This window comes from Lynx canadensis, chromosome X (genome assembly GCF_007474595.2).
Source record: "Lynx canadensis isolate LIC74 chromosome X, mLynCan4.pri.v2, whole genome shotgun sequence".
In the NCBI taxonomy this organism is placed as follows: domain Eukaryota; kingdom Metazoa; phylum Chordata; class Mammalia; order Carnivora; family Felidae; genus Lynx; species Lynx canadensis.
In genome coordinates, this window is record NC_044321.2 from 61025157 (window position 1) to 61047707 (window position 22551).

At 35.5% G+C, this 22551-nt stretch overlaps 1 protein-coding gene across 1 annotated transcript in view; it reads right to left on the reverse strand.

Moving 5' to 3' along the window:
• Positions 1 to 1133: 1133 nt before the first annotated feature.
• Positions 1134 to 22551, reverse strand: part of ATRX (ATRX chromatin remodeler) — a 331615-nt gene continuing 310197 nt past the window's right edge. The window contains 5 exon segments of the mRNA XM_030306144.1: positions 1134 to 4034; positions 5332 to 5460; positions 5969 to 6064; positions 6992 to 7117; positions 7966 to 8115. Of these exon segments, the coding sequence (XP_030162004.1) occupies positions 3756 to 4034; positions 5332 to 5460; positions 5969 to 6064; positions 6992 to 7117; positions 7966 to 8115 (780 nt within the window). The 3' untranslated portion in view covers positions 1134 to 3755.

A 22551-nucleotide genomic window follows, 5' to 3' on the forward strand; every position in this document is an offset into this window, starting at 1 on the left:
AAGGCCTCAATTTATATGCTGCCTTCCTTGGTGAACATATGTAGTAGTCACTATCAGATCTCTCAAGTGAGGAGAGGAAGGGTGACTGCCATAGTTAGCCAAGTAGGCACAATGATGACAGGAAGGATATTCCAAACAGAGGATGGCAGTATATACTGTAAAGCAATTTTATGGCAGTACATACTCTGGGGAGTAAAACTCTTAGGTGGGCAATTCCATTATTATATCCAACATGAGTAATATGGGCAGAGTTTGGTTACCTAGCAGATATTAAGCTTAGAAACAATATATATTTTGGATTTTAAATTTTTATTCACCTCCATATAACAGCATATATAAAATGTTGCACAGACAAAAATCATTTCTGAAATTTGGTAACTCTTTTGGGATTGGCACAGATTACAGACTTGGAAAAAAAGCCATGGTGGAAAAATTTTCATCTCTAAGGGTAGATTTGGTACGGAGATAGCTAAAAGTCACTTGAGACTAAGTCTGGTGAAATCAGGTGGGTAATAACCTGAACATAATTTTTAGTGAAATAAGCATGTAAAAGAATGACCTAATTTACTGTTAGAGTAAGTATCTATAGCTTCACAACATGCCACCCTTAAAAGAAACAAAGGTTACTGAGATAAGGTAAGTAATTAAAGTTTTGTTTGGGGCATAAATGTTAAGTATCTGATTTTGTGATAGAGGGAAAATGGGCATAGCTAAGGGAAAACTACAAAATATTCAGCTTCTTTGGAGGCCAGGTAATAAGGCTTCCATCAACCTGCTATGGCTTCAGGAGGGTAAGCAGCTTTTCTATCAAGTGTGGATTGGTAGCCTTGCTTGATTTAAATGAGTGATTTCAGCTGTTAGGAAGCAGGAAATGGTGCTGGATTACAAAGAGACAACCAAAACTAACACAAACACACATAGGCTTCCTGGTATGTAAATTATTTTTGAGGTTAGAGATCTCCTTTTACAGAATTTAGTACATAACAGATTCAAAGACCAAACTTTTTGACCTCCCAATATTAAATAACTAAATGTGCAAAAGAATCACCATTAAATAGGACATCAAAAGCTATACATTTTCTATGAAACAATATGTGCACAGATTTTCAAAGCTGTGAAAATGCAATAAAGAGCACAACACATTTTGGTCACTTTATTAAATGACATTAAATAGTTTAAGTTTCAACTACTAAACAGCACTTTGAATGGTGAAAACACAGATAGTATTATTGTCATACTTGAATGCTTTTCTTTAAAAACACAATTCCAGTCCTTATATATATTACAAAACAGCCTTAAAGGAAGAAGTGACATCTTTTCTACAGTACTTAAGATACTCAATACGAAACTGAAAAGCAGTCTAAACAGAAACAAAGGCAAGTCTTCACAGCTGTATGATTTCAGCAGCCAAAGCTGGATGATGGACTGAAACATTACTATACAACTGGGACAAAACATATACAATATCACAATACTAAGCAAAAACGCTTTACACCCAAAGAAATAAAACAGGTTACAAAATGTGGAGAATTTAGCAGGCAAAACTGTATTACAAGCAACATTTTAAATCGTCATTTTTTAAGCCATTGCAACTATTTAAAACATCTAAAACAAATAGAAAAATGAGCCTTTTAGTATCTTAATTGATGTGATTTTGTCTTTAAATATTTGTTAAAGCTTGATGTTATACTCAAAGTACATATTATGTAGCTAAAATGTCAAGTGAGAAGAGTGTATGCAAAGTGGTCCAAGTTTTATTTCAAACTCTCTTAGTTCCAATTAATCCTTTCTATGTATTACTCAGGTCATAGTTTCATCCATGGTGAAAAAGGTTTAGAAGGTTGCCTAAAATTTTTACATCCATGTCTTTGAGCAAGTAATCAGACCATGTTGAAAGTTCTCAGGTCTAGTAAATCAGGTTTAAAGTATTCTGGACTTGCAGAAATACCAACTGACAACAGCTGGCCATTGTGTACTGCCTTTAAATACTTCTCATAAATCTTGTCCTTTTCATTCTTCTAAAGTAAAAACATATCTCCCCCACCCCAATTAAATAAATTTGATTATATGGCTGGCACAATATCCAAATATATGGAATTTGTTAGTGATAACTCACCATGGTAAAGTGGGAGGGGGGATGGAGTGAATCCACCTAACCTCACAAATTCTGTATCACAAACCTTAGTGCTCTTGGATGTTTACCATTAGTTCTTTAATGATAAAAATGGAAATCTCTTAATCATCCAAATAACTCAAAACAGTTCTAGCTAATGTTAAACTCATTCTAATCCAGTGATACCTAGAGCAATTCCACCACCCAACTTTCATTTTTTATGTAATTTTTTAGCTATTTCCACTACCTGTTACATCACCATCTCAAAAATAGTTTTGCCATGTTGAGTTGACTCCCATAGTCTAACAATCTTTTTCTTCAAGGAACTCAAGCAACCAAATTGTACATGAATAAGCTCATAGGTCATTTTATAGGCTTGGATTAAGAAAAACAACAATGTAATGGTTTTCTAGTAAAAGTTCATAAAAGGGTAGTAGATGAATTTTGATCCTAAAACTGTCTCATGGATCTAAACTAAAAAAAAAATCAAACTTTGAAATGTAAGTTATTTAAAATAACATAGGAAAGTTGAGGGAAAAGAACATAGGGTGACAGAAAAGAGGAAGAGCATAGAAGCCAGTGATCCTTATCTTTCGGAGGAATTATTTCACAATACTGACAGTACTGGGAATTATTAAAGCACATTCCTCATGTGAACTTAAGAAGTCAGCAATGGTTCTGCCATTTTGATATTTATAGAACAGGGTGTGACCCTACAACCACACCATCATCCTTAACCTCCTAAAATGCTAGAACTTGATTTTGTTAGTCCACATCCCACTGCCAGCAACAGGATGAAGCACTAGCACTGGCACCAAGCAGTTAGGAGGTGTGCTTTATATTAGTGCCAGGAGCGAGAAAATTCATGTGTGGGAGATAATCCACAACCCTGAAATTTTACCAGTAATTATTTAAGCACATATAAGTGAAAATAAAAAATGGCCGAAAGACTAAAGAAGAAAAAGGAATTCTCTTCTTAGGCTATACTTAAGGCTGTTTATACAATGCTAAGATAACTGCAAGACTCCTCCAAGTTTTCGAGCAGTAGTATTTGAGAATATTGCACACAATTCTGTGTCAAAGATAACCCTTAGTTTCTAACTTTCAGTCACGGAGATGATAACAGCAGGAGCCGAGTTGCAGACTTCAGTCAAAAGAACATTAAAACCATTTCAATCACTTTAATAAAGAAATGGATTAAGTACAAAAGTATTTTATAACTTGAGGAATCAACTCTAAGAACTCAGCTGTGTATTTTTATATGTAAAGAACGAATATATAAATCTGTATTCTTTGCTAAATTCATTAATTTTATGACAATTTTATGGTCGCTAAAAGCAGGCATAAAAATTTAGAGAGGAAATCTGTGGAGTTGTTACTGTTATGGAAGGACTTGTTTTCACTGAAAACAATTTGAAATATCTTCTGTACTCAATGTGTGTAAGAAGATTCTAGGCAACATCACTGACAAATGTCAGGAAAAAATGGTATGCCCTATTAAAAAAAATTAAAACTAATATGGAAGATTGGCATTTAAGGGGACCAAACTATTTATACAGTTGAGTTCTGTTAAGTCATTGATTCCTAAAAAAATAAAAGATCTTTCTATGATTTTAACAATCCATTTAAGCTTAGTGCAAAATCACATTGATTTCCCTTGGGAAGGTCCTGGATTTTTGCTTCTCATTGGGGGTGGTGCACGTTGCAATGGTGGTGGCTGCATACCACCAGCTACTGACTGATACATTCCTCTCATATCAATTTGCTGGTAGTTAGAAGGATTCATGATTAAATTTGGAGGCTTTGGCATCATGAGGTGACCCAGTGTTGCTTGTTGATAAGTCATTTGTTGTTGTTGCTGCTGATTGTACTGCTGCTGGAGCCTTCGGTTCATAAGTATTCGCTGAACACAGCTGATTAACTAAAGAGAGAAAAGGGAGTGCATGTTACAAGTGCATGACCTGTCACAAAGAGGCAAATATCAAGTTTTAAGTTAAAATCAATTTGTTAAGGGTGTACCATATCAAAAGGAAAACACATTATTGTTATCACCATTACTAATTTGAGGCATTCACAAGACCATTACTGTAGAAACCAGTTAGTAACACCATTTAGGGCTAAATTTTCTTAATGACTTGACTACTGTATTGCAAGCAGCATTTAGGTTAGTTGCCATAGTAACTGTCCTGAGCTATGATTAGTTTCAAGTATTAGTTTACAGCACTTTTTGTCAAGTCTCATTTCTTGTTCATTCTTCTGAATATTTCACATAATGACAGACAAACATTTTTAGTGACAAACACCAAAGGGGAAAAGCACTTGCAGTGGGAATAATTCCTACCTGGACTATCTCAAATTTCCTAAGATAATCTGAAATCAATAATTCTACAGCGCTTTCTAAGTAAAATTCATGCCACAGAAATTGATTCCCTGGAGTCAAGAGTTAAATTTCCCACTGAAAGGCAGATGGCTGGCAAACAACTATGCTGGGAAAAAATGATCAAAGGTCCTGGAATATGCTAGCCTTTTAAAGAATTAAATAATTTAATAGGAACTGGTGACATATATCATCTATAGCTCCACTGTTTTTTTTTTTACTCTCAAATATATTAAAAAGTATACTTATTTTGGGAAGGTGTTTAAAAATGGTAAATATGGTAAACATGGTAAAAGTTTGGCAAAAATTCCTTTTTAAAAAAATTTTTTTTAATGTTTATTTATTTTTGAGACAGAGAGAGACAGAGCATGAACGAGGGAGGGTCAGAGAGAGAGAGGGAGACACAGAATCCGAAGCAGGCTCCAGGCTCTGAGCTGTCAGCACAGAGCCCGACGCGGGGCTTGAATGCACGGACCATGATATGATATAATGACCTGAGCTGAAGTCGGACGCCCAACTGACAGCCACCCAGGCGCCCCTGGCAAAAATTCCTTTTTAAATGTCCAGACTACATAAAATATAAAATTATGTGAAAGAGATCCTACATAATCTTCAAGGAGACCCACTTGGGAAGTTGTTGCTCTTCTGTAATCTGGTAACCAAGATATTACACCTTTACTTGACATTATTAGGTTTTCTGACAATACTTCTTCCAGGAACAACCAATGACCAGCCAGCCAGCCATATGAGGAAGGGATGGTTATTGACATAGATGTCACACAAACCCATTATTATGAATTCAAGAAAATCGGACATAACTTAGAAATAGTCAAACTCTTACCATTTGTTGTTTTGTCAATACATCATTGTAGATTGCTTCTCTTCGTTTAACATCAAGCTCCTGACTGGCTTGTCTACTTAATGCTAACGCCTGTACTTGGGCCTCTGAGAGATTCATGTTTTCTTTCCACTAAAAGAAAAAGGTTCTATTTACTCCTTATTGCAGTACACTGAGGAAAAATAATTAAGGTACTTAAAAATATTCAGGATTTTAAAAGTTTTTTTTTCTCTCTCCTTTATTCTTTTCTAAAGAAAACAAGGATGTAAAAAGCAAGGCACTAAGTTATCCACCGTTGTACAAGGTTTGGCTATCTCTGGAGTGAAACAACTTGGATTTAATTGGTGCAACAGATAAAACTTGTTTATGTAAACAACACATACATTTCTATGACTGACTGATTTCCCATTTCTTAGATATTACCCATTTCTCTTTTGTGCCAGCTTTTAGGTAAAATTGCTGAATTATAGCTTGACACTATTATCCAGTTTACGAGAATTTTACTATTGCCAATAAAGATATAAGAATTATGCGGTTTCCCCCACAGAAGGAGTGAAGCAAACAAGAATTAAAAATTAAAACAAATTAGGGGAGGGACAATAATTGCAAGATGGAGTAAGACAACTGCCAATTAACTTACTACAGCTGAAATTATATCTTCAAGAGGCTGAATCCTCACTGCCGTCACACTGTTCGTTGCTTCCACAACCTTTTCTCTTCCTTGATTAATGAGGTCCTAGAAGAATAGAAGAAATCTTATATAGGGCATATAAAAGATGTCCTGGTTGTAAAGTATAAGGATCCTTCCTCTTGCCAATTGATAGCACTTGTTTTCTTTGTAAATGTTTATTTATTTATTTATTTGGGGGGGGGGGCAGAGAAAGAGGGAGAGAATCCCAAGCAGACTCTGCACTGTCAGCACAGAGCCCAACTTGGGGCTCAATCTCCTGAACCGTGAGATCATGACCTGAGCCCAAATCAAGAGTCAGGCGCTTAACTGACTGAGGCACCCCTTTTATATAGCATTTGGTTTTAAAACTCTTCAAATAATTGAAAAGCAGAAAACTGCAGCATCAATAAAGTGGGTAAAACACATCAGTGAGGGTCTTGTTAGGAAGATAAATGTTTGGGTTTGCACCAGTAATTTATAAATTTAAATACATTTTAAAAAGGAAACAACAGTTTCAATTAAGTTATTACATTATTGGTATAATAAAACCTAATCTTTCTTATTTAATTCATAATTGACTCTTAAGTAATTATTTCATACTGAACATTATCATATACTTAATGCTGCATCTACATTGCATCACAATGTAAATTAATGTATTCTATTTTCAAACATTAAGTTAATTTGTTTATTCAAAATATTTTATAACTGAAGAAAGTTCTATTTCCCCAGCTAGTCAGCTGCCTATTGTTCCTTAATTAAAACAATTCAAACAACATTAATTCAAGGCCTAATTCTCTTGTGCTCTGAACAAACCACATTCTACCATACTATGTTGGTTCAAAAGGGTCAACAAATAAAAGAAAAATTTCTTGGTCTATTCAGAGGTAATCTTTTGGAGAATGTGATATTCCTGCATAGGGAACCCTCAACAACAGGCACTTGAAATTGCCTTTAATTCAAGTTAAACTACTTTTGTACTTCACAACTTACCTCCAGCTGTTGATTACTCATTGCTGACAGGGCTCCCAAATTGAAAGGAATATAAGGAGTTTGAGAGTTGAAACTGACAGGGGGTAAATTGGTCCCAGTTGGTATGTTGAAACGCATGGTCAGTCCCTAAAAACAAAAAATTATGCACTTTCCACATTGTGATTTAAAACTTGAAATTCTACATCACCTACTGGTTTAGAAAAGAATCCACATTCTCAGATCTAAGAAATTATTAACACTCTTCCACACACAAACAAAACACCCTTTTCACCCGAAACCAAGATCCTATTACACAGAAAGTTTTAACCCCTAAAGGTGTATTCTTTTTTTCTGATAATTCCCACAGAATGGGGCAACTCAGAGAATTATAATGAGACTCCTAACATAACATTAACGTTAAAGAAGTTTGGTACAATGAGTTAGGAGTTTAAAGAATTCAGGTATTAGGATAAGGTTTCCCATGCTCAGGCACATTTTTGCTCAAGTGGATTGGTGTTTAAAATAAACATGGAAGGAACTATTTTAAATAAAGTTGCTGTTGGAGAGTGACATTAATTTCCAATAATGGAATATTTTTGTGTTCTGAAAGTCAAAATTTAGATTTCAAGTACACATGCTAAAGCAACATTTACTCCTACCTCCAAACTCTAAGCTCCTGTATATCTGTTACTAGAGTGAGGGTGTTGATGGGAGTTAAGTGATGTTAAATATATAGCTTCCCACTAATCTCTCAATTCAGCACAAGTGCTAAGCAGAAATAGGGTTACTACACTTTAAGTGGAAACTATTTTCTTCTTTCCTTTCCTCTCACCCTACCCCAAAAGGTAGCCAAAAGCCCATACACTGACTCTCATATTGTTCCTGAAGACTCACTATTATTACTACTTATTCCAAACGTGACCCTTTTCTTACTCATCTCTCTTTCAAATGACTAACACAAATACAAAAACCAAAAAGCATTTTGAATGAACTACCTTCTTCTCTGCTTCATACTCAGCCCAAGCTGCTTTTCTTTCTTCTTCAGTCAACTCTTCTTCTTCTTTGTGGTCCAAAAGAGAATCGTGTTCATGATATCCTACGATGTGTTCTTTATGTATTTGAAGAAGTTCTGCAAGTATGGTGTCCTGTTTAGAGGGGTTGAAATAACAGAGAATTATTTTTTCTCTCTGGATCCTACCTCCAAAGTTCTTTGGCCTACTGTCAGACTAGAAACTAGACACTGGCTGCTACACATATTTCTGATATATATGATATAAATTACTTAGAAAACAGTCACAATACATGCAACACCAGCCTCTTATGTAAGAACTTTCTATATAACAATGTTTATATAAGCATGTTTTAGGGGTTCAATTTTTTAAATGACTACTTTTCAGCTTCAAGGTTTTTTTTCCTCCAACTTTCTTCTAATTTTTCATTATGTATTGCTTTGTATTTTGCTTTTTTTTTTTAAGATTTTATTTTTTAAGTAATGTCTACACCCAATGTGGGGCTTGAACTCACAACCCTGAGATCAAGAGTTGCATGCTCTACTAACTGAGCCAGTCAGGTGCCCCATGTTTTGTACTTTGTTCTGAGTTGATAATAAATGCTAATATAAGTCTGCTTAAATAAGAGATTACATTGGATGTGCATGCTAAAAATCATAGCTACTCCTGTTTATACATATTTTACAACTTTATTTTCACAATCACTTTGGCTACCAACCACTATACTACCGAAAACCAAATCTAAATTAATCTAAACAGCTACAGGACAATTTGACTAGAACATATAGCCCTTATATTTCAACTGTACAAAGGTCAAATGTAAATTACACTGAAAAGACCCATGGGTCAAATTTAAACTGATACACATTGTTTATCAATTTATTACAATTTTTTTAAGTCATAGTGTCTTAAGTCAGTCTTTTAAGGTTAAAAAAATTAAAAGCTTGAAAACTGGGATCATTTATATACTTAGTAAGAACAACCAAACTCCTGTTCTGTGTAATTACAATTATGAGAGGGACACAAAGAGAGGTTGGGAGGAAGGGGTTAAAGTGAACCATAGATATGTTACTTGCTAATAAAAAATTAAAATACTCACAAGTTGTTTATTAAGAAATCACAGATGAAAACCTGGATATATAAAAGGCAAATTAATTCACTTTACAAAAGGATTTTTCATAGCTTCTAACAGCAAGTTCTTTTAGAACACACTTTCTAAATTGAGTGTGAATCTAGTGAAGTAACAAGTAATTATAGGGCAAGGGAAAGGTTGCAGAGGTATATAGTACATTAAATGTAATCTACATCTAATAAAGCTTAATGCCTTCCTAAATTTCAGCACAGACAAAACCCACGCTTGAAAATAATTCTGTCTTTACATCTCCATCCACCCCCAGAGTATAAGGTCCAATGCATGGTAGGAGCTCAAATGTCTGTTAAATAACTCAAGATGAAAAATTCAAATCATGAAGCCCTAAGTTTTTTCTGTACATAGCAAATGCTAACACTATTTCCAAATATTCTGAATATCTGGTATTATGTAAATAACTCTTAATCTTGCTACCCCCATAAACACCTGAAATAATAATTTCATCATTCCATGAAATAAAAGGAATTGATTTCCTTAATGAATACAGCTGTAATAATTCATTTTGACATGATGTGCTATTTCTTTTGTTGAAAACCAATAACATTAAAAGATTACACAAATGAGAGGGCTCAAGAAAGCCTAAAGGCAGAATACATAGATGCTAATAGGTTCAATTCTTCTGAAATGCTAACTAAACATTTCTCTTCTACACCAGTGTAGAAATCTATCATCAAAGCTGACTTCCCATATAAAGTCATATGCCATATAAAACAGGTTTATAATCACTAGATAGATCTCCAGAGTACTGACCAAGCAAGCAGGGAGATAGGCCAATGTGATTAACTTCTATTAAAAGATAATGCCTTCCTTATGTGTAGGTCTCCCATGCTCACCCCCAACCATGACTCAAGACAGAGGTATATAATAAAACCAGATAACACTAAATATTTTTAGTAAGTGACCATGACAAATACAATTAGGAAAGTAATCTATTCTACAAAATACCAAATAAATTATAAGGTAGAAATGTTCTATGGATAGTCCCTAATTTGACTTCTGTCAAGCAAGAAATGATGTTCTTAACCATATCAAAAATAACTTCATTTCTCTAAGAAAGAAACCTAAGAGAAAGACCAAGAGAATTGTGTGCTAGGAACTGAATTTATTTTCAGCTGTGCCACTGATTCTCTAACAATGAATAATTTAGTCTAGCTATGACTGTCACTTAAACATGAATGAAATCCTCTCTACTCACATGTCTAACAGGATGATACGAGAATAGCAAAAATAGATGAAACACCCAATTCTTTGGAAATAAATCCTACGTCAATTAAGTACAGTGTTTATTTCACAATTATAAACACCACAGTTAATACATTACTTTTTTATGGTTAGAGAGAAAGCCTTTCCAGAGATGCACATATGCAATGTACATGTGCACACGCACAAACACTCTCATATATACCCTTTAAAAAATGTCTGCATTATTAGGGAGTTTTATCAGGTCAACGCTTATCAACCTATAATTTCAAAGTCCAAACTTATCACCTTGGAATTGGTAGAAACCTATGTCCAGAGAGGCAAAGTAACTTGTTCCAGTCACACAACTAACACTAACTGGGACCAGAAGGTGTATTTCCTGACTTCTATCCAGTGATCATTGTATCACATTATAAAGAATGACCAGGGTTTTGTTTTTTGTTTTTGAGAGGAGGGAGGGGCAGAAGGGGAGGGAGAAGGAGAGGGAGAATCTTAAGCAGGCTCCACGCCCAGCTGAAATCAAGAGTGGGACACTTAACCGACTAAGCCACCCAGGCACCCCAAGAATGAAATATTTTCTTGAGGCATAGTTAGTTCCTCCATTTCCCAGATCTGTTCTCTTATATTAAAAAAGACTGAAGGATTCCAGGGGTGGGAGAAACCCAAGTATGTCTATTTTCCCCCCACTTTTTAACACGTTTGTACTTTTTAAAGTTTTCTTGAAGCATATGTTAATCTTTTAATAAAAGGAAATCTAAAAACTGAAGCAAACACAATTCTCAGAAACAAATCTGTGAAAGGCCAGTTCGTGCTTAGCCTAAACCTGACATGAACTATTTTACCATTTTCATCTTCTGGAGACAGTCATCCTAGGACACCCCACTTCCAAAACAGTCTTCTCCCCACCAATTCCAGACTTAAGATCTATCCTATCAAGTCAAGCATGATTGCTTTATTAAGGTCAGATTATGGTAGAGACTCAGCTTCTGTCCATACATTAACTTTCCTTTTGACCCACAGCCAACTGAAATGCCAGTAAGTCAGAGGAGAAATGCATGTGACATTGTTTTGTATTATTAAAAAATTTTGGACCCTTTCCCCCAAATATTAGCTCCCTCCGAACATCAAACCAAAACACCATTGAAATTGCTTCTATTGGCTACAACACTTCCTTCTTTTCAAAGAATTTAAAAAAATACAGAAACAATGCTAATGTCCTATTTTAAAACCTAGAAATAACTAATGGTAACACCTGTCATATATTTCTCCACACATTCACATTTTAAACTCACACTCACACACACGTTTTCACATAAAAATGGGATTGTACTACAGTTTTGAAAACACTTTTCTGAATTATTATCTTCCCATGGACATCATTTTACATCAAATACAAACCATAATTTTTAATGGCTGCAAGATGCTTACAAATTATATAGATATACCTTATAATCTATTTAATTATTCTCCTACTTAATTAAGGGTTTATTAAGACATTTAGGCCACTTCCAGTATTCATTATGACCAATTCTGCAATGAAATACATTAATGGACAATTTTAATGTATTTCAACCATTTGTTCATACAATAACTATGCCAATAATACTCAAGGACTTAATGTTTACAACAATCTTCACTGTAACAAAGAAAAGACACTACATGTTACATTAACTGACTTTTATAGGAACAAGATTCATTTTACACAGCTCAGGAGGGCATGAGACAAAAGCACGAGGCAAAAATGTTTCTTTCCTCTAGAGTGCTGTTTGAGACACAAGAGAAAGATACAGAACTTCTGATATAAACTGTTTCTACATCTTTCCCTTTGTAAATTAGCTGTAGCATACTGTCAATACAAGAAACAGATGATGAGATTAAAACAGCAAAGAAAAACGTGTAACAGAATTCTCAGAATATTTCTTTGGGAAAAACAGTTTTGCAAGTCTAGAGCAAATCATACAAGTTAATAAAGAAAAATTTCATCCCAATGTACAACACAATCAGTGGAGAGGCTTTTTGTTTCTTCCCTATGAAGCATGCATTTATTAGTTGCTATAGCAACACTATTATTGAAAACAATACTGGAACAGAATTTATAATCACTAGGCCAACAGTCATGAAAATGAGGTTTAAATTATATCCAAATGTGTACCTTTTCTTTGTCTAAACTTTATTTTCCTTCAGTAAGTGAAAAATCTTACAAGCTGGGAAAAAGCATGGTCTATATTCTAGCTAACAGCTAAGTTAGCTTAAGCTTTAAAAATGACTGGTTTAATTAATAAAACAAAATTAATGATAAATTAAAAGTTTAAGTTAATTTATTTAGAAGTTTAAAGTATTTGGCAAGCTGACAAAAATTCCCATCTAATCAATTCTGAAATTCAACCTTGAAAATAAAAATTTTAAAAACAATCAAGTCTTTGCCTGAGGGTGGGGGTGGGGGTTTGCCATGTTTCAAAATATTTTGCTTGCCATCACTTTAAATTTGAATTTTATAATATCTGGAAATAAAATGCCACTGGAACACATAAGTGTCACAGGACCCACTCAAAAGCTATGAAAAAATTCCTTTTATTACTTCAATTAAGTCTAGATTTTTAGTAAAGAAACAATATTCCTGGTTAAAAAAAATAAAAGTTTCTACTTTCAAATTTGAAGCCTGTTCCAAACTGGAAAAAAAAAAGCAACATACTTGAAAAGTAACTAGGGAGCTACTGAATAAAGTTCATGTACTACCTCATATGAGATTTTTAGGTCAAGAGTACATAACTTCTGCCAAAAAGCATTTATAAACATATCCAGATTCCGAAATTGTAGGTATAAAAAAGACAGTGACAACTACAGAACTTGTCACTTTCAAATAAGGAAAAGGCAGGCCTGCCAAACTGACTTTGGTGGAAGGTAAGAGCCAAACTGTCCTTTGATAAGAATGGTTTCTACTCAATTTAACATTCAAAGAACTAGATAGTATATTGAGTATTTAGCCTTTAAAAACTGGTTATCCGTTATAATTACTACATAAGCCACATGCCATTCAATGTGAGGTAAAGAGTGTCATTCCAGATTTTACAAGACTGCAGTGACTTTCTAGAGGTTACAGCTTTCCAAGTAGAGCCTGAAATGGAACTTGATTCTCAAGCTATACAATGTAGGGTTCATATTATCTCTTTATTTCATAAACACTGTTAACATCCTCTAACTATAGCTGTGTTGTAAAAAGGATATAGATAGAAGGAAGACGTATGAAATAGGAATGAAAGCAGATATTTAGCAGCTCAAATTACATTTTAAAGAAAGAAAACATTAAAAGATGAAAGACAAAATAGTAAAAACAAAATATACAAATACGGTCATCTATCTAGTGATTCTTGTACTGACCAAATCTCTCATGCAAATTATATTCCTTTAAGGATTCAAAGTAATGAATATGACATAAACATCTTGGTCATGACAACATCATTAACTGAAGAGATAGAAGGAAGCATTCACCTACTTAATTCCCCTAAAAGTATCACAGCCTAAATTTTCCACTGCTCCTATTCCTACAATGTTACAAGGCATATTCTGAATCAGCCAACCTAACCAATCAAGTAACATACTTTAGGATAGTAATATACAGATACTGTAGCACTCAAGTACCTTATATTAATTCAGGGTCACTGATCATTCCAACATGTTAGTTATGTCCTTCTGAACTCTCATAAATGAAAGTGGAAAAAAGTGAAAGGATATATAGCCTTGCTTTCCAGGTTTCTCCCTACACCAGATAATTTCATGACCAGACTGTTAGACATACAAACATCAAAATAATTTTTGCTGGAATCAACTGATTTGATAGAAAGAAGACCTATGTCAGCCTTTTGAATTTCAGAGGAAAATTTAATGGCAGGATTTATTTTAAATTATATACACGTATGTAAAACTTTGTAAATTGGGAGACTTTATGTGTAGTGATTAAGATCACAGGCTCTAGAGTACTGCTATCCAACAGAACTCTGGGCAATGATGGAAACGTTCTGTCTGTGCTGTCCAGTATGGTAGCTACTAGCCACATGTGGCTTCTGAGCACCTGAAATGTTATTAGTGCAACTGAGAAACTAAAATTTTAATTTAATTTCTTTAAATACAAATGTAAATAACCACATGTAGCCAGTTGCTCTTGAGTTAGTGCCGATCTAGTCTTACCGGGTTTAAATCCTAGTTCTAACATTTACCAGCCCTATGTCCTTGAGCAAGTTATCTCTCTGAATCTCAGTCTCCTGGTCTGTAAAATGGGCCTAATAACTATCTATTTCACAGGATCTACCATGGATATTAAATATTACACATGAAGTGCTTAAGCACAGTACCTTATTTACTAATGACCTTTGAATTGCTAAATCTGATGGTCGATTCTCAGACTTGATCCTATCCATCCACCAGCAACATCTGACAGGTCTTAATCCCTCTCTTCACCAAAATACTATCTTCTCTTGGTTAGCTAACTGGAAGAATTCTACTGGTGTTATTTACTACTCTCTCTTACTTCCAACACGGTTTCTAAAGGTCTAAAGCAGACCCTAACTTTAAAAAACAAACAGTGTATTACTGTACAGAGAAAGAGGTTTTACACTTTATCCAAGTTTTTCTAATGAAAAATTCAGGAGATGTTTGACAGGACAAATTATTTGATATCAGAATTGTCCTAGAAAATCTTGGATAGGGGCGCCTGGGTGGCGCAGTCGGTTAAGCGTCCGACTTCACCCAGGTCACGATCTCGCGGTCCGTGAGTTCGAGCCCCGCATCAGGCTCTGGGCTGATGGCTCAGAGCCTGGAGCCTGCTTCCGATTCTGTGTCTCCCTCTCTCTCTGCCCCTCCCCCGTTCATGCTCTGTCTCTCTCTGTCCTAAAAATAAATAAACGTTGAAAAAAAAATTAAAAAAAAAAAAAGAAAGAAAATCTTGGATAATATGGCTGTCATAGAAGGACCAATAAATTATTACCAGTTCTGTGACTGTATATGTATTATATTTATTTTATTTTTTAAATATTTTCTTTGAGAGAGAGCACAAGTGGGGGAGAGGCAGAGAGAGATGGGGACAGAGGATCTGAAATAGGCTCTGTGTTGACATCAAGTAAGCCCAATGAGGGGCTCAAATTCATGAACCATGACATCATGACCTGAGCCGAAGTTGGACACTCAACCGACTAAGCCACCCAGGCACCCCAATTTTATTTATTTTATTTTAGATGGAGAGAGAGTGAATGGAGGAGAGTGGCAGAGGGGGAGAGAGAGAACCTTAAAGCAGGCTCCACACTCAGCGTGGAGCCCAACACAGGGCTCAATCCCATGACCCTGGGATCACAACTCCTTTTGCTTCCCACTTAGCCTCATCCTATATTTTTTTAAAATATTAATCTTTTTACACATCATCTATAAAACATTCTTGCCAGAAACATATGCTGTGAATTTAATCAAGCCTTTGCGTCTATTTTCCAGTTTACAGAATATATAAGAGATAGAAGTTTAAACACACCAGGAAATAAATTCAGAATGAAGGGAGGGGATATGACTACACTAAATTAAAAATATAATAACAAGAGACAACAATCAAATATAATGTGTGGACCTTGAATGGATCCTGATTTGAACAAAGGAGCTATAAAAGATATTCTCAAGACAACTGGAGTACTTTGAATACAGATGTGGTATTAGATGATGTTAAGAAATTAAGAAGTTATTAATTTTATGGTATAGTGGTTATATAAGAAATGACTTTATATTTTACAGATTTGTTTATAAGTGTAATTATAAATGAAACATCAAAATCTTATAATTTAAATAATTTTTTTTGCAACTACATGGATGGAACAAAGGGTGTTATGCTAAGTGAAATTAGAGAAAGACAAATATCATATAACTTCACTCATATGAGGACTTTAAGACACAGAACAGATGAACATAAGGGAAGGGAAGCAAAAATAATATAAAAACAGGGAGGGTGACAAAACATAAGAGACTCAAATACGGAGAACAGAGGGTTACTGGAGGGGTTGTGGGAGGGGCGATGGGCTAAATGGGTTAAGGGGTACTAAGGAATCTACTCCTGAAATCATTGTTGCACTATATGCTAATTTGGATGTAAATTTAAAAAGTGAAATTAAAAAAAAGAAAAAAACCACATTTTTCATGTTTATTTTTGAGAGAGAGCAAGCGCGTGCATGTGCAGAGCTGGAGAGGGGCAGAGAGGATGTAAATTTAAAAAATGAAATTAAAAAAAAGAAAAACACATTTTTCATGTTTATTTTTGAGAGAGTGTGTGTGTGTGTGTGTGTGTGTGTGAGAGAGAGAGAGAGAGAGAATGAGCACATGCATGTGCAGAGCTGGAGAGGGGCAGAGAGAGGGAGAGAAAATCCCAACCAGGCACTATGCTATCAATGCAGAACCTGATGCAGGGCTTGATCTCATGAACCAGAAGATCATGACCTGAGCCGAGATCAAGAGTCAGACGCTTAACTGACTGAGCCACCCAAGTGCCCCTACTTTAAAAATATGTAATTTAAAATATTTCAGAAAATAGAGGAGGCAATAGTGGTAAAATATTAACAATGACTAAATCTAGGTGATGGGTATGAGTATCCATTATATTTTTCTGGTTTGAAAATTTTCAAAATTGGAAAAAAATTAAAAGGAACATTTTTTTTAAATTTACTTTGTAATAATGGAGACAGAAAACACTAGACAATGTGACAGAATTCTGGGACAGCCCAAAGTCTGAAAAATGGGTCATTATCCTTTTTACCCTTTATTATCCTTTTTACTCTATATTTTAGCATACCAAAACAGTTTTCTAAAGCTGGGATCTGAATCCAAGTCACCTCTTTATAGATTTTTTAAAGCTAAACTGAATGCATAATTGCATACTAACACTGTTCTAAGAACCTCACATGGAATATCTAATTTTCATAACAATTTATAAGTACATACTATTATCATCACTATGTAACTGATGAAATTTTCTAAGATAATTAATCAGCATGGGCCGCTGGCTCTTTCCCACCACAATTAACCCACAGAAACTACAGAAAGGAAAACGAAACATGAATTCCAGGAACTTATTGGTGCATGCAGGTGCACGTGCGCGCACACACACACCCCACCCGTGGAGTGACAACAAACTGACATCATATGCCATCTGAAGCAGAGTTATTGAAAAAATGTACCAATAATTCAAAATAAGCATGAAAGTATACTTAAGGAAAGGTATTGCCAATAGGATATTCAAACAAAACCTATCTAAAAAGAGCCAAAATGAAATATTAGGGATAAAAAATAATCACTGAAATAAAATAATAACTCAATGGATAGTATAAAAAGCAGAAGAGGAATATATACATATACATATATATGTAGGTAGAAGGTACACATATTTGTAGATATATATATATACACACACACACACACATACATATATATATATACACACACACATATATAGGTATATATACCTCTTCTATATCTATATCTATATCTATATCTATATCTATATCTATATCTAAAACCTAGTGAGTTAGGATATCAGAATGAGGCGCCCTTCAAGGAGTCAGTAGGAAAAGATAACGAAATAGAAAATATATAGGTATATATATACCCATATGTATATGTATATAGGTATACATATATATGGTAAGATATGGAAGCTAAAGCAGAATGGCAGGCATTTACTAACAGCAATCTCAGAAGAAGATGAAAATGAAGATGAGATTTTTTTTTTAATTTTTTTTTCAATGTTTATTTATTTTTGGGACAGAGAGAGACAGAGCATGAACGGGGGAGGGGCAGAGAGAGAGGGAGACACAGAATCGGAAACAGGCTCCAGGCTCTGAGCCATCAGCCCAGAGCCCCACGCGGGGCTCGAACTCACGGACCGCGAGATCGTGACCTGGCTGAAGTCAGACGCTTAACCAACTGCACCACCCAGGCGCCCCGGAGATGAGATTTTTGAATAATGGATATAAATATCTCAGAATTATAGATCAAGAAACTGAGGCACAGGGAAGTCAAATAACTTGACAAAGGTTAAGATTCAAATCCAGGTGGTCTTTCCCAAGGGCTCCTATTCTCAATGACTATGCTGTGCTGACTCAGGGCTAGAGGTAAATAAGTTCAGCATCCAAGATAGTTAAGGAGGAATAGGCTCAGCTTTACCAACCTAGGATTTTGCAGTAACTGAAGGATGAGATCTATACTCTCCAATATTACACACCTTGATTAACACTGAAAATGCTTTTTCATAAACTCATAGAACTGATCAAGAAGTATAAGGATATGAAGAAAAGGGAATGCTTGTGGAATGATGGTGGGAATGCAAATTGGTACAACTACTATGGAACAGAACATGGAGGTTCCACAAAAAATTACAAATAAAACTACCATATGATCTAGCAATTTCACTTCTGGATATTTATGAGAAGGAAAGGAAAATACCAAGATACCTGAACCCCCACCTTGGTCACAGCATTATTTATAATAGCTAAGGCATGGAAACAACCTAAGTATCCACTGATGGATGAATAGATAATTAAAATGTGGTACATATACACAATGGAATATTATGTGGCCATAAAAATAAGGAAATCCTGTCAATGCAATACATGGAGGGACCTTGAGGGCATTATGCTAAGTGAAGTAAGTCAGACTGAGAAAGACTAATACCTATGATCTCACTTATTTGTAAAATCTAAAAAGCTGAATTCATAGAAACAGAGTAGAGTGGTGGTTCCAGGAGCTGAGGGTATATGTGAAACGGGAAGATGTTTGTCAAAAGGTAAGATGAGTAAGTTTTGGTGATGTAATGTACAGCATGGCAACTATAGTTAATACTGTACTGTATATCTGAAAGTTGCTAAAAGAGTTGATCTTTAAAGTTCTTATTACAAGAACAAAATGTGTAACTATGTGTGGTGATGGATGTTAACTATAGACTTATTGTGGTGATCATTTAGCAATATATACATATGTATACTGAATCATGTTGTACACCTGGAACTATTATATGTCAATTATATCTCAATGAAAAAGAAAGTTGGAAATGAAAAAAAGGAGTGTGAAGTCATATCAAAGAAGAGTGCCTCAGTCTAATTCTACAAGTTTAATCATGTAACATATTAATGTCAGCACAGTAGAGTGTAGTGGTTAAAGTGTATGGTGTCTGCAGTTACAGCACTGAGATCAAATGCAGGTGCCATCACCTCTCTGTTATAATTTCATCATCTGTAAGATAGAAATAAATTGTGCCAGCTTTGTAAGGTACCTATAAGAATTAAATGACTCAATAGTAATAAAGACCTTAGTACAGTGACTGGCATTAAAAAATATAAGTGTTAGCTCCTGCTTATTATTCCTAATTCAAAGGTTTAGCTGATAATAACTATAAAGACAAATCATGCTACTATATACCTTCTACCCCACAACAGTGGTGGACCTTGTTAAAAATACAGATTCCAGGGCACCTGGGTGGCTCAGTCAGTTGAGTGTTCGACTTCAGCTCAGGTTGTGATCTCGCAGTTTGTGAGTTCGAGCCCTGCATCAGGCTCTGTGCTGGCGACTTGGAGCCTAGAGCCTGCTTCAGATTCTGTGTCTCTCCCTCTCTCTGACCCTCCTATGCTCATGCTCTGTTTCTCTGTCTCTCAATAATAAATAAACGTTAAAAAGAAAATTAAAAAAAAAAATACAGATTCCCAAGGCCCACTCCCAGAAATTGATTCAGTAGGTCTTAGATGAAGCCAAGAATATGCAGTTTTATCAAGCTACCAGGTGATTCTGATGCTATTCAGATGCTAGCTCAAGAACTACACACAAGAAAAACTGATATTTTATTTATTTTTTAAATATAATTTATTGTCAAGTTAGCTAACATACAACGTATATGGTTGTATCTTGGCTTCGGGGGTAGATTCCCATGATTCATCACCTACATACAAAACCCAGTGCTCATCCCACCAAGTGCCCTCATCAATGCCCATCACCCATTTTCCCCTCTCCCCTGACCCCCACCACCAACCCTGTTTGTTCTCTGTATTTAAAAGTCTCTTATGGTTTGACTCCCTCTCTGTTTGAAAAACTGCTATTTTTTTATTTAAATTTTTTTAAGTACTTATTTATTTTTGAGACAGAGAAAGAGCATGAACAGAGAGAGGGAGACACAGAATCCAAAGGAGGCTCCAGGCTCCGAGCTCTCAGCACAGAGCCCGACGCGGGGCTCGAATTCATGGACTATGAGATCATGACCTAAGCCGAAGCCAGGATGATTAACTGACTGAGCCACCCAGGCGCCCCGAAAAACTGCTATTTTAAAGGTATGTCAACCATTGCCTTTTGACAGCTTGCAATCTTAGGACAAAAATTCATTTGTTCACTTGTCACGTTTTTAATGAATACTTACTATGTGCTAAGTATTATAGGAATATAGTGATGAAGATTCCCTGACACAATCCCTACCCTCACAGGCCAGTAGTAGGAAGCTTCTAATCTACAGAGCACAGACATCTTTTGTCTACAAAGCTAAAACAGTTCCTTGCTTCTTAATTCATTTAATCAGTGAACATTTACTAAATACAAACCTGGTATTTTAAATTTCAGAATTTCCATGATCTTGAGTAGCAGATATTTCTAGTGATTCAAAAGGAGACACTTCCTAAAGTCTACCCCACATCCTCCCCAATGGAATCTTGCATTCCACACCCAACTCTGCCAGTGAGGTAGCCTTAAAGATACTGATATTTCCATTAGCAGTGATTTGTAAGACATCTTGCCAGGGTTAGGGAGGCTGCTACTTAGGGGCATCACTGGCACTAAAGTCCCTTTAAACCCAAATGGTTTCCCTAAAATACTTGGTAACCTTGGCTATTTAATAATTGTTCTTGCATTATAAGGTGATATAATCAATATAAGACACAAAACAGCACTTTAGATAGAGCATGATCAGTCTATTAACAAGTATTTATTTTATAGTTTGTGGAGGAACACTAGAAGCACCTCTTCATTTTAAAAACTTACTACAGAGGTATCAGCTGGCTATAACATAGATAACTTCTAAAGTTGTATGTATTATTTATTTATTTATTTATTTATTTATTTTATTTTTTATTTTTTATATATATATGAAATTTATTGACAAATTGGTTTCCATACAACACCCAGTGCTCATCCCAAAAGGTGCCCTCCTCAATACCCATCACCCACCCTCCCCTCCCTCCCACCCCCCATCAACCCTCAGTTTGTTCTCAGTTTTTAACAGTCTCTCTTTTTTTTTTTTAATGAAATTTATTGACAAATTGGTTTCCATACAACACCCAGTGCTCATCCCAAAAGGTGCCCTCCTCAATACCCATCACCCACCCTCCCCTCCCTCCCACCCCCCATCAACCCTCAGTTTGTTCTCAGTTTTTAACAGTCTCTTATGCTTTGGCTCTCTCCCACTCTAACATCTTTTTTTTTTTTTTTTCCTTCCCCTCCCCCATGGGTTCCTGTTAAGTTTCTCAGGATCCACATAAGAGTGAAACCATATGGTATCTGTCTTTCTCTGTATGGCTTATTTCACTTAGCATTACACTCTCCAGTTCCATCCACGTTGCTACAAAAGGCCATATTTCATTTTTTCTCATTGCCACGTAGTATTCCATTGTGTATATATACCACAATTTCTTTATCCATTCATCAGTTGATGGACATTTAGGCTCTTTCCATAATTTGGCTATTGTTGAGAGTGCTGCTATGAACATTGGGATACAAGTGCCCCTATGCATCAGTACTCCTGTATCCCTTGGATAAATTCCTAGCAGTGCTATTGCTGGGTCATAGGGTAGGTCTATTTTTAATTTTCTGAGGAACCTCCACACTGCTTTCCAGAGCGGCTGCACCAATTTGCATTCCCACCAACAGTGCAAGAGGGTTTCCGTTTCTCCACATCCTCTCCAGCATCTATAGTCTCCTGATTTGTTCATTTTGGCCACTCTGACTGGCGTGAGGTGATACCTGAGTGTGGTTTTAATTTGTATTTCCCTGATAAGGAGCGATGCTGAACATCTTTTCATGTGCCTGTTGGCCATCTGGATGTCTTCTTTAGAGAAGTGTCTATTCATGTTTTCTGCCCATTTCTTCACTGGGTTATTTGTTTTTCGGGTGTGGAGTTTGGTGAGCTCTTTATAGATTTTGGATAATAGCCCTTTGTCCGATATGTC